At 39.7% G+C, this 13,011-nt stretch overlaps 1 protein-coding gene across 1 annotated transcript in view; it reads left to right on the top strand.

The window, feature by feature from the left end:
* LOC124147754 (inositol polyphosphate 5-phosphatase K-like) overlaps positions 1 to 13,011 on the top strand; it is a 48,015-nt gene that overhangs the window by 27,559 nt on the left and 7,445 nt on the right. The window contains exons 8-11 of the mRNA XM_046518507.2: positions 821 to 930; positions 1,451 to 1,613; positions 3,389 to 3,520; positions 8,378 to 8,563. Of these exons, the coding sequence (XP_046374463.1) occupies positions 821 to 930; positions 1,451 to 1,613; positions 3,389 to 3,520; positions 8,378 to 8,563 (591 nt within the window). The remainder of the gene's footprint in view (positions 1 to 820; positions 931 to 1,450; positions 1,614 to 3,388; positions 3,521 to 8,377; positions 8,564 to 13,011) is intronic.

Below are 13,011 nucleotides of genomic sequence, written 5' to 3'. Positions count from 1 at the left end.
TCGTGAATAGGCCGCCTGTCCTCTACCCAGATCTTCACTTATTGAACTAGTCTTATGTTACGGCAAGCACGGGTTGCTGAAGACCTGTCCTCTACCTAGATCTTTACATTATTGAACTAGTCTTATGCTACGGCAAGCACGGGTTGCTGAAGACCTGTCCTCTACCTAGATCTTTACATTATCGAACTAGTCTTATGCTACGGCAAGCACGGGTTGCTGAAGACCTGTTCTCTACCTAGATCTTTACATTGTTGAACTAGTGTCATGTTACGGCAAGCACGGGTTGCTGAAGACCTGTCCTCTACCCAGATATTTACATTATGAAACTAGTGTCATGTTACGGCAAGCACAGGTTGCTGAAGACCTTTCCTCTACCCAGATCTTCACATTGTTGAACTAGTCTTATGTTACGACAAGCACAGGTTGCTGAAGACCTGTCCTCTACCCAGATCTTTACATTATTGAACTAGTCTTATGTTACGACAAGCACGGGTTGCTGAAGACCTGTCTTCTACCTAGATCTTTACATTATTGAACTAGTCTTATGTTACGACAAGCACGGGTTGCTGAAGACCTGTCCTCTACCTAGATCTTTACATTATTGAACTAGTGTCCAAAGCTAAACTCCTACTTTCCAAACACTTCATGTTTTGTTTGTTCCTTTTTATATCAGATTTGTAAACAATAAATCTGTAAAAACAAGATGTAGTAAAAGTATTGCTATATTTTGATATGTCATATTCAGTTGTGTTTCTATTTGTAACTTGAAAGATCAATGAAACTAAAAGTGGACTAACAGAAACCGATATTTTACCTTCAGCTGATACAGTGTAAGGAAGAGAGACTGATCTATGAAGACTTTGAAGAAGGCAGGATTACATTCCCCCCAACATACAAGTTTGACAAAGGGACAGACACGTATGATACCAGGTGAAGCAGGCACATGATTCTTTCACTGACCGTGTGCGTTGTTACCTCCATGGCTCCATATACTCATCTTTGCACTATGACATTATCATCAGAATTGTCTGAGAATTTTCATCCAGTCCTTGTAGTCACGTTCAGCACATGGAATAAGCTAGAATTTGTTGACTCGGAAATATATTGATGGTGTTGAGTGTGGAAAATACTAATGTTCAACAACTTAAGAATGGCTGCAGATACATGTCATAGATGTACAGGTAAGTAGTGACAAATATTGGTAACACTTCATTATTGTTCATGATCAGAATACTTGTGTACAAGACACATTCCTGCCTAGTTGCAGTTTGTTAATGGTGGGTCACAGTTGGTTGGGAGATTCCTGTGCCTCAGGTGTGACAGTATCCTGTAATCCTGGGTTTGAATCCTAGGTTTGTCTTGATTATTATTCTTGGTTTGTCTGCACCACGGCCATGCTTGTGGGCTTCACCAATGTAGTAATGTGTACTCATGTCTGTCATATGACCAGTAAGAAGAAGCGTGTCCCTGCTTGGTGTGATCGCATCCTGTGGCACGCCCACCATGAGAGTTATGGAACTGTCAGCCTCGAAGTCAAGCAGCTGGACTACAGGAGTCACCCTCAGTACAAGATCAGTGACCACAAGCCTGTCACGTCACAGGTGGACATACAGGTAAGTCACGTTACAGGTGGACATACAGGTAGGTCACCACTCAGGTGGACATACAGGAGTCATCCTCAGTGCAAGACCAGTGACCACAAGCCTGTCACGTCATAGATGGACATACAGGTAGGTCATCACACAGGTGGACATACAGGTAGGCTATCACACAGTTGGAGATACAGGTAGGTCATCACACAGGTGGACATACAGGTAGGTCATCACACAGGTGGACATACAGGTAGGTCATCACACAGGTGGACATACAGGTAGGTCATCACACAGTTGGACATACAGGTAGGTCATCACACAGGTGGACATACAGGTAGGTCATCACACAGGTGGACATACAGGTAGGTCATCACACAGGTGGACATACAGGTAGGTCATCACACAGGTAGGTCATCACACAGGTGGACATACAGGTAGGTCATCACACAGGTGGACATACAGGTAGGTCATGTCACAGGTGGACATACAGTTGGTTACCACACACTGATGGATGTACAGCTATATTGTGTCACTGATGGATATACAGGTAAATTGTCTCACTGATGGATATACAGGTATATTGTCTCACTAATGGATATACAGGTATATTGTCTCACTAATGGATATACATGTATATTGTGTCACTGATGGATATACAGGTATATTGTCTCACTAATGGGTATATACAGCTATATTGTGTCACTGATGGATATACAGGTAAATTGTCTCACTGATTGATATACAGCTCTACTGTCTCACTGATGGATATACAGCTGTATTGTCTCACTGATGGATAAACAGCTATATTGTCTCACTGATGAATATACAGCTATATTGTCTCACTGATGGATATACAGCTCTACTGTTATACTGATGGATATACAGCTGTATTGTCTCACTGATGGATATACAGCTATATTGTCTCACTGATGAATATACAGCTATATTGTCTCACTGATGGATATACAGCTATATTGTCTCACTGATGGATATACAGCTGTATTGTCTCACTGATGAATATACAGGTATATTGTCTCACTGATGGATATACAGCTGTATTGTCTCACTGATGGATATACAGCTATATTGTCTCACTGATGGATATACAGCTGTATTGTCTCACTGATGGATATACAGCTGTATTGTCTCACTGATGGATATACAGCTATATTGTCTCACTGATGGATATACAGGTATATTGTCTCACTGATGGATATACAGCTGTATTGTCTCACTGATGGATATACAGCTGTATTGTCTCACTAATGGATATACATGTATAGTGTGTCACTGATGGATATACAGGTAAATTGTCTCTGATTGATATACATGTATAGTGTGTCACTGATGGATATACAGGTAAATTGTCTCTGATTGATATACAGCTCTACTGTCTCACTGATGGATATACAGCTGTATTGTCTCACTGATGGATATACAGCTATATTGTCTCACTGATGGATATACAGGTAAATTGTCTCTGATTGATATACAGCTCTACTGTCTCACTGATGGATATACAGCTCTACTGTCTCACTGATGGATATACAGGTATATTGTCTCACTGATGGATATACATGTATATTATGTCACTGATGGATATACAGCTTTATTGTCTCACTGATGAATATACAGGTATATTGTCTCATTGATGGATATACATGTATATTATGTCACTGATGGATATACAGTTTTATTGTCTCACCGATGGATATACAGGTATATTGTCTCACTAATGGATATACATGTATATTGTGTCACTGATGGATATATTCAGTAATGATCTGTACATACAGGTGTTTGGCAAGCCGCCCCCGTCTCCTGTCAAGTTTCAGATGATCATCAAGTGGTACATATCCCAGGGCAGTACTGTCACCTACACCATGAAGGCCAAGTCCTTCTCTACCGACTGGATTGGCCTGTACAAGGTTGGTGGAAGGCAACTTTCAACATTGCACATAGGTTTGAAAAGGCATGGATAAGAGTGGATTATTTTTTGTTGCTACCCTGTCTGGTGCTTGGCATTAATGGAATAAAACAAGGACTTGCTGGCTCAGAGTTGCTATACTGTGTATAAGTTGGGTATTCTTGTCAAACTGTGACATGGTATATCAGTGAATTTGTCTCACACACACACCCACACAGTGCAGAGGTGCAGTAATCTGGAATGCAACTTTAAAACCCCATTTCTCCTTACCTTACCTCACCACATACCAATAGATGTTAGAAGATGGTACCCTGCCTGGAACTCAGCATTAAGGAGATAAAACAAGGTCTGGTCTGCTCAGAGTCTGTATAATGTGTCAAGTAGGGTAGCCATGTTAAATTGGGACATGGTTTCTCAGTGGGCTAGCACTATGAAACCAGACTAGTACAATCAGCCACACACACATGTGAATGCACATCGCTATATGAGTGAAATAATCTTGAATGTGATGATGTTTTCCCCATTTCACCTCACCTCAGCTATTGCCATCCTTACTGTCTTTGTTATTAACACCCTTATGTATCTTTGCTATCGACACTGTTAACGTTGGTTATTATAAGCAGTGTTTTAACTTTCTGCATCCTTTACTAAGCTATCGACATATTTAACTATCTTAGTTATCGAAATCCTTTACTATTTTTTTGATTATTTGAGGTTAGGATGGGGATTTATACAAGACCCTTTTTGCATATGGCCTAGTAGTTGGTGTTAGGGAGGAGTTAAGCACTTGGTGTTGGGGAGGTGTTCATCACTTGATGTTAGGGAGATGTTAAACACTTGGTGTTAGGTAGGTGTTCATCACATGGTGTTAGGGAGGTGTTAAACACTTGGTGTTAGGGAGGTGTTCATCACATGGTGTTAGGGAGGTGTTCATCACTTGGTGTTAGGTAGGTGTTCATCACATGGTGTTAGGGAGGTGTTCATCACATGGTGTTAGGGAGGTGTTAAACACTTGGTGTTAGGCAGGTGTTAAGCACTTGGTGTTAGGCAGGTGTTAAGCAATTGGGTGTTAGGCAGGTGTTAAGCACTTGGTGTTAGGCAGGTGTTAAGCACTTGGTGTTAGGCAGGTGTTAAGCAATTGGGTGTTAGGGAGGTGTTAAGCATTTGGTGTTAATAAGGTGTTAAGTGCTTGTTATTAGGGAGATGTTATAAACATTACACCACTTGTGTGGATTGAACATTTTAAAGAACTGTTTAGTGGAACAAACCATGATCCAAACTCACTTGATTTTTATGTTCATGTAAATGATTTCATTTCAGGTATAACTGACAATCTCATTGATGCAACTACTGATATTGATAATGAACTTGACTATGACATTACTATGTCTGATATACAGGATGCAATCTCCAGTATGCACTGTGGAAAAGCCCCGGGGTACAGTGGCTTCCCAATAGAATTTTTTAAGAATGCTCCCGTGCAGTGTCTAGATATGCTGAAAGAGCTGTATAATATGATTTTGTCAACTGGTGTTTATCCTACTCAGTGGACAGTTGGTGTCATTATTCCTATCCATAAAAAAGGGCTGTGTAATAATCCAGGAAACTTCAGACCAATCACTTTACTCGAAGTCTCGGGTAAAATCTTTTCTAAAATTCTGTGCACTAGACTTTCTAAATGGGCTGAAAATCAAAATTTTATTATTCCTGAACAGTCAGGGTTTAGAAAAGGTTTTCAAACGGTAGATAATGTTTTTGTAATTGCTACTATCATACAGAAATACTTATCATTATATAAAGGTAGACTTTATTGTGCTTTCATAGATTTGAAAGCAGCCTTCGACTCTGTTCATAGACCATCTTTATTTTATAAATTGTGGATTGGTAATGTAAAGGGGAAAATGTTTAGACTTTTGAATAATATGTATCAAAATGTGAAGTCATGTGTTTTGGTTAACAATAGATGTACTCCCTTCTTTGACTGTCCTTTTGGTGTACGACAAGGTTGCCAGTTGTCACCTTTCCTATTTTCATTTTTTGTAAATGATATAGTACAGTTTTTGAGTGTGGATAAGCAATACTGTGTTAATTTAGACTTGCTGGATCTCTTCATACTCTTATTTGCAGATGACATTATCCTATTTGATAGCACTGTTCTCGGGTTACAAAAACGTTTAGATAAGTTGGTGGATTATTGCAATAAGTGGCAATTAAGAGTTAATTCTACCAAGAGTAAAATCATTATTTTTCGTAAGGCAGGTAGGCTTAAAAGCTATGAAAAGTTTTTTCTTAATGGCAGCCCTCTTGAGATAGTCCCCAGTTATAAATATCTTGGAGTACATTTTTCTAGCTCGGGTTCCTGGTATAAAACTCAAAAGATATTATCCCAACAAGCTTGGAAGGTAATATTATTGTTACAATCACATATGTACAATTTTCACAAACTTCCCCTGAAAATGTTACTTCGTATTTTTGATGTTAAAGTACTGCCCATATTATTATATGGCTCTGAGCTAAGTGGATTTCATCCCTCTAAAGATATTGTAAATGTTCATGATAAATTCTGCAAGCTTATTTTGAAACTGAGAAGAACTGTTCCAAATATTGTAGCAAGAGCTGAACTTGGGAGATACTTGTTAAAAGTAAACCAACATCTGAAAATTATTAAGCACTGGCTGCGTTTATTAACTCAGAACGAAAACAGTATATTATATCACACGTATGTGTACCAGTTTGACCGGGCAGAAAAGGGTCTAGATTGCTGGGCACTGAAAGTTAAAAATCTGTTATTTTCCTTTGGATATGGTGAAATTTGGAATAGACAATCAGTTTCTTGTATTCAGTCATTTATATCCGCTTTTAGAACAAGATGTATTGATATTGAAAACCAGTGTCTCTTTGAATCTTTTGACAAATTATCTTCATTATATTTGTATAAAACAATTAAGCTATCAAATGATTATGAAAATTATTTAAGTGTTGTGAATATTGCTGCATTTAGGATTATTCTCTCACAGTTTCGCACGTCGAGCAGTGATCTTATGGTATCACAGGGTAGAAAGTTAGGTATTCCAAAGTGTGAAAGACTTTGTCCATTTTGTATCATTCCAAGTGTAGAAACAGAATACCATGTTTGTTTAGTTTGTCCGTTTTATGACGATCTTAGAAGAAACTTTCTGCCAAGTTATTATTATACATCTCCATCAGAGCATAAATGTAAAGTTTTATTTACCACCAGTAATGCTTTCACAATCAATAATCTTGCCAAGTTTACATTCTTTGCTCTTAAAATGAGGAGCAAGCAGTTGTCCATTATATAAACTACTAATTCTACAACCATATGTATATGGTCTCAGATACCCTTGTACTGATTATTATTGATATTACTACATGCGCTTGTGGCGCAACATGTTTGAATGCTTGAATATATATATTGTAAAATGGGCCTGTGGCCTGATTTACTGAAATAAACCACTACTACTATTATGGAGATGTTAAGCTCTTGGTATTAGGGAGGTGTTAAGCACTTGGTGTTAGGGAGGTGTTCAGCACTTGGTGTTAGGGAGGTGTTAAGCACTTGGTATTAGGGAGGTGTTAAGCACTTAGAGTTAGGGAGGTGTTAAGCACTTGGTGTTAGGGAGCTGTTAAACACTTGGTGTTAGGGAGGTGTTCAGCACTTGGTGTTAGGGAGGTGTTAAGCACTTGGTGTTAGTGAGGTGTTAAGCACTTGTTGTTAGGGAGAAGTTAAGCACTTGGTGTTAGGGAGAAGTTAAGCAGTTGGTGCTAGGGAGGTGTTCAGCACTTGGTGTTAGGGAGGTGTTAAACACTTGGTGTTAGGCAGGTGTTAAGCACTTGGTGTTAGTGAGGTGTTAAGCACTTGGTGTTAGGCAGGTGTTAAGCAATTGGGTGTTAGGGAGGTGTTAAGCACTTGGTGTTAATAAGGTGTTAAGTGCTTGTTATTAGGGAGATGTTAAGCTCTTGGTATTAGGGAGGTGTTAAGCACTTGGTGTTATGGAGGTGTTAAGCACTTAGAGTTAGGGAGGTTTTAAGCACTTGGTGTTAGGGAGCTGTTAAACACTTGGTGTTAGGGAGGTGTTCAGCACTTGGTGTTAGGGAGAAGTTAAGCACTTGGTGTTAGGGAGGTGTTAAGCACTCACTTGGTGTTAGGCAGGTGTTAAGCACTTGGTGTAAGGCAGGTGTTAAGCACTTGGGTGTCAGGGAGGTGTTTAGCACTTGGTGTTAGGGAATATTTAAGCACTTGGTGTTAATAAGGTGTTAAGTGCTTGTTATTAGGGAGATGTTAAGCTCTTGGTATTAGGAAGGTGTTAAGCACTTGGTGTTAGGGAGGTGTTAAGCACTTAGAGTTAGGGAGGTGTTCAGCACTTGGTGTTAATAAGGTGTTAAGCACTTGGTAAATGGGAGGTGTGAAGCTCTTGGTTTGAGGGAGTTGTTAAGCGCTTGGTTTTAGGGAGTTGTTACGCTCTTGGTGTCAGTACGATGTTAAGCACTTGGTGTTTATAAGGTGTTAAGCACTTGGTATTAGGGAGGTGTTTAGCACTTGGAGTTAATAAGGTGTGAAGCTCTTCGTTTTAGGGAGAGTGTTAAGCACTTGGTGTTAGTAAGGTGTTAAGCACTTTGTGTTAGGGAGGTGTTAAGCACTTGGTGTAAGGTGTTAAGCACTTGGTGTTAATAAGGTGTTAAGCACTTGGTCATAAGAGGTTTAACAAGGTGTTATGGTCTTGGTATTAACAAGGTGTTAATTATTTGGTGTAAACAAGGCGTACAGTGTGTGGTGTCCGGGAGATGTTAAGCGTGTGGTGTTGACAATGTATTAAGTATGTTGTTAATGGGGTTCCAGGCAGACTTCAAGAGCTTCAGTGAGTATGTGAGCTACATCTACGCGGAGGAGGGGGCAGAGGAACGTGGTGACCGCGGGGTCATCATGGAGTTCCCTGCCAGTAAACTGCGTGTGGCTGCGGGGCAATATGTCCTGTGCTACCTGACCAAGAACTACTCTCTACAGGGCATTACCAATGAATTCATGGTGAGTTGAACATCTTTTATTTCATTAATAAATACACAGGCGGTAACATAATATTTAATATTCTTACACACTGTGGGTGAGAAACCCATTTGAAATACCTGGTGTCAAATATATGTGTGAGATCAAATTCAAGGCCAGTGATTGGCCACTCTATGGTGATGACCTGAGGTCAGATTTTGATGGACTACTTTCCTGATAGTAGTTCATTGATAAGTTGCTCGTGCTTCAGTTGAATGTCATCCTACATCTGTGTTGAACGATATGGTTTCAGAGTGTTAATCCCCCCCAGGATGCCACAGCAACATATAGATATATCCCCATGTTATGAGTTTTCGGACCCTTAAGAAACATTCGAGACTCCTATTCGATCACGTACATTATAAATTCAGCTGCGATACACTCATCCCTGAATTCCTCATGCATTTAAGAATCAAATGACAAATGGTCTTTTTCACCAATGCAAATTATCTAGATGAAATCAAGCGAAATAAATTAGGTGTGGAAACGAACACTGTGCTCGGAAAACTGTACTTGTTGAAATGTAAACAAAGCAAAACTCAGATGTTTCACTCTCCTATCTTAAAAGATCAATTCGTCTAATTGTTGCATACATTGGCTGATGCGGTTGAGAATATTCATGGGAAGAGTATCGTAGCATGAATTATGGAATTAAAAATATATACATTACAATGATCAGGTAAATTCAACAGAAATCGTAAATGTTTCCGTCATGTGTGTCGCCATGACTAGCGCAAATTCACTCACAATGACTGACGCAAGTTCATGCACAACGACAACAGTAGTTATCTGCATTTCTGACAAATTCTCTTGGTTACATTGGAAAACATTTGAAAAAATGACAGTATGCAGATTGTCTGGTTGTTTCTGATTACATACATGACACATTTATGTACATACGATCCCTCAATTAACGAAAATCCTCCTCTGAAAATCCTGCATACTGTTGTCAGTGAACACGCCATTTTGTAAAAGTCTGTCACTGGCAGTCATGTCATACGGTAGTAAATATTGTTGTACATATTTGGTATTTTCTTTGAGGTGAAACTTTTTAACTCGGCATCATGCGGGTTCTTTGATCTCATCTAGTTTGCACTATCATCATCGCCTTTGTAATCAACAGATGGTGGAAACGTTTTTAGGTTTAGGTGTAGGGTCACATTATTTATTAATAGTAAGCAGTACGTCGGATGATGTACGTTTTTTGGGTGTGTAAGAAACAGATTACTGCACTTGTCAGATACCATTTATCTTACAACTTGTTTCAAAACGTATCTAACTCGCTTTCACTCATGAGATGCGTTTTGAAACAACTCGTAAGATAAATGGTTTTTGACAGACACTCGTGTAGTAATTTCTCTTTGTATTTTTTGAGTAAAAATATTATTTATACTTATCCTGACTCATATTTATTGCTTATCTCTCTCTGCCGAATAGTAATGGAAACGTCCTGTTCCGTGTTCCCGGAGAACAGAGAAAACATCTCACACCAATGCACCAGTATACGCACAGGCGACCCGGTACCACATGACTGAGACCAGTAACTCGTCACTCTCTCTTTTACTCTACTAAATGGTCCGAAAACACATCAGTGGAGAGAGGCGAGGCTGTGTGGGTGCTCTAAATAATATCTTTACTAAAAGAAATACATATTTTATCCTATCCTGACTCTTACTTATTGCTTGAATCTCAATGAGGTGGTGGTATCCACCTGTATGTATGATTGATGTCGATCTGTTCTATAAACCCCATGGAGCTGTTGGTTGATTCTATGATGTTTTTCTTCTTAATCCTTCTTTTGGGGTACCACCTTCCTTTTTTGTGAGCAGCAAAAATGGAAGTTTAGATTTTGTGGATTTCGTAAGGTTTGCAAAGAATTGTAAGATCATGCTTTGCCTTAAATGATTCTAGTGTTAAGAGAACATCAATAATCTTCAACACAATTATCACTCATTTACATAAGGCCAGTGTTTTATGTAGTAAAACGGGAGCATGGACTCTCAGTCATTGGTTATGGAAGTAACCTGACTTCCATGAGTCAGTATCCTGCTTATCTTGCTTTGTAGGCCTCGTGAGTTGCTGTGCATTGACAAGTGGTTGTGAATTGAATTGATGAATAACAGAATTGACATCAGCCTTATGTAAAGTCTTTAAGATTTCTTGTGTTCCTTAAATGACACAGGTAGTCTGCTTCTTCAGGGAGAGTAGCTTTGGCTGCTGAAAAACCCTTTACATCTTGCAAACTGAGGAGACTGCCTTAGCTGCTCTGATGGAATAACCTCGTTTAATGAGGCCATGCTAATATGTACCATACGTGGAGCATGAAAAGTTCTGGTCTTGGATGAACTTGGTTTGAGTGAGGATGTAATAGGAGGTTTGGCCAGTTCAGAAGTTTTAGTATCGGGTTTCTTGCTGGCTCGACAAGATCTGGAGCCTCAGTTCTCACAGGCCAGTAAGGCGCTAAAAAGCAGTTGTAGATTGCTTGTGTGTCGAATCTTTGTAATACCAGTACCTGTGGTATCAAGGCTGATGGGGGAAACGCGTATGCGTTGAGGCCCTCACATGATATTGCCAGAACATCGACTGACCAGGCTAGTGGGTCTGGCACTGGTGACACAAACGTTGTTATCTGATTGTTGAATCTGGTTGCAAATAGGTCTATTAATGGCCAACTTTTCTCTTTTATTACCCATTGAAATGCTTCCGGTGGAGCTTTCATTCTGTTGGTGATGGTTTGGCTGGTCTGGATAGGGCGTCTGCTAAGACATTTGCAACTCTTAGTATGCATCTTGCCTTTATTGTTAGATTTAGGCTGTCTAGCAGTTCGTAAAGTTGAAAGGTCAACTTTAGAAGGGTTTTGACTTTGTTGCGCCTTGAAGATAATGTTGAAGGCCATAGTTGAATTGTCTGTTCTGATCATCAAAAATTTGTTTCCCAGTGGGATGTTTCTCGGATTACTGCCTCGTATTCCAGATAATTGATGTGGAAGGATGTTATGTTACTTCCGAGTTGAGGTGTGCTCCTAAACCTTGAAGTGAGGCGTCGATGTAAATGTGATTGTTGTAATCCTACTCCTTTAAATAAGTTCCTGTGCAGACAGTCGATTTTACTTCCCAACAAAAGAAGTGTTTCCTCAATTTGTATGGCAGACAAAGTTTTAAATCCCGGTACTCTAGGTACGGAGTTAGAAAACTCTGTAATGGACGTAAGTGTAGTCACCCTTGAACAGTCAGCGCTGGAGTAGATGTTAGTAGACCTTGCTGTAAGTAATTCTGGAGCTAAAGCGATCAGCGATAGTTGGGCTTGTTTACAGGCAGTGTAATCTTGATGCGTGATATGCAAATCACCCTGTGCTGACATATAGAATACTGCATTCTGGTCAGGGACTAGGTACAATGCTCCAAACACTGATCATTCAGTGTGACAAAGTCATGTGTAGAGTTCTGAAGCATAACAGTGTATTTGCAGTCAGTTCCCTGCAGTATCTGGGACATCCGGGGCAGTAGCAATTGGATTTATACATGTAGATTTCTAATAACTGACTGATCCTCCCTGTACAAATAAGCCCAACTGGTAATATACTGCAATCACCATAGCAGGGTTTGGTTTCCCTAAGTCAGAACCATGATTCCGGAATTTGGGTACCCGATAGCACATGCCTACTTGTCCACTGGACTATTGTTGAGTGTGGCATTAAAACAACAATATTAAAAACTGTTGTTGACCTTTTCTGTTTCGACGTGATTGGCTTGAGATTGGTGATTACTCCAAATTGTCTCATTTGTGTCAAACCTCATGGCGAGCGGTTCTTCATCTTTTGTGCGCTCCCCTGGATCCGCGACCGTAGTCATGTGGCTTGCGAAAAGAGCTATTTTTAGCTCCCCTGTGGCTGTATTTAAGTTTCTCCTTTGCTTTGGATACCTGAGAAACGACTTTTGAATTGAGGTCTTTGTAAAGATTATCAATACATTAAACTCATATTCTGTACTGATCTAATGAAGATTTGATCTTTGGAATCTTGCATCACTTTCTTAATGTTTCGAATATGACCATTGAAAATAGTTGTTGATTCCCAGGGTGGACGTAGTAATTCTTTGGTGTACGGGTCTGACCAATTAGAATTGGCTATGAGGCCTTAACCTCGAAGCAATGTAAGCCCTGCTCATACCGAACTCATGTGATCAAAGATAAACTCCTGGTTTTTCTTTGGACTGATAAAAACCGAAAGTAGCATTCTTTCACAGTCGTTTTGCGGTCTTTCTATCTTCAATATGATAAGACCTACTATTGGAGTCTGACATGAGTGAATAATCTTCGTCAATCTCGGGTGCTCGGAGAAAGTGGGGTATGGCATGCATGGAAACTTTCTCTGGTTGAAAGTGTGTGTCAAGAAACCTTATGATCTCGTTGCTGTAGTGAATGAGATATTA

Source organism: Haliotis rufescens, unplaced genomic scaffold (assembly GCF_023055435.1).
Source record: "Haliotis rufescens isolate VD_foot unplaced genomic scaffold, xgHalRufe1.0.p SCAF_36, whole genome shotgun sequence".
Taxonomy (NCBI): Eukaryota; Metazoa; Mollusca; class Gastropoda; order Lepetellida; family Haliotidae; genus Haliotis; species Haliotis rufescens.
The sequence above is the reverse complement of the archived record's forward strand: the minus strand, read 5'-3'. Positions and strand labels throughout refer to the sequence as shown.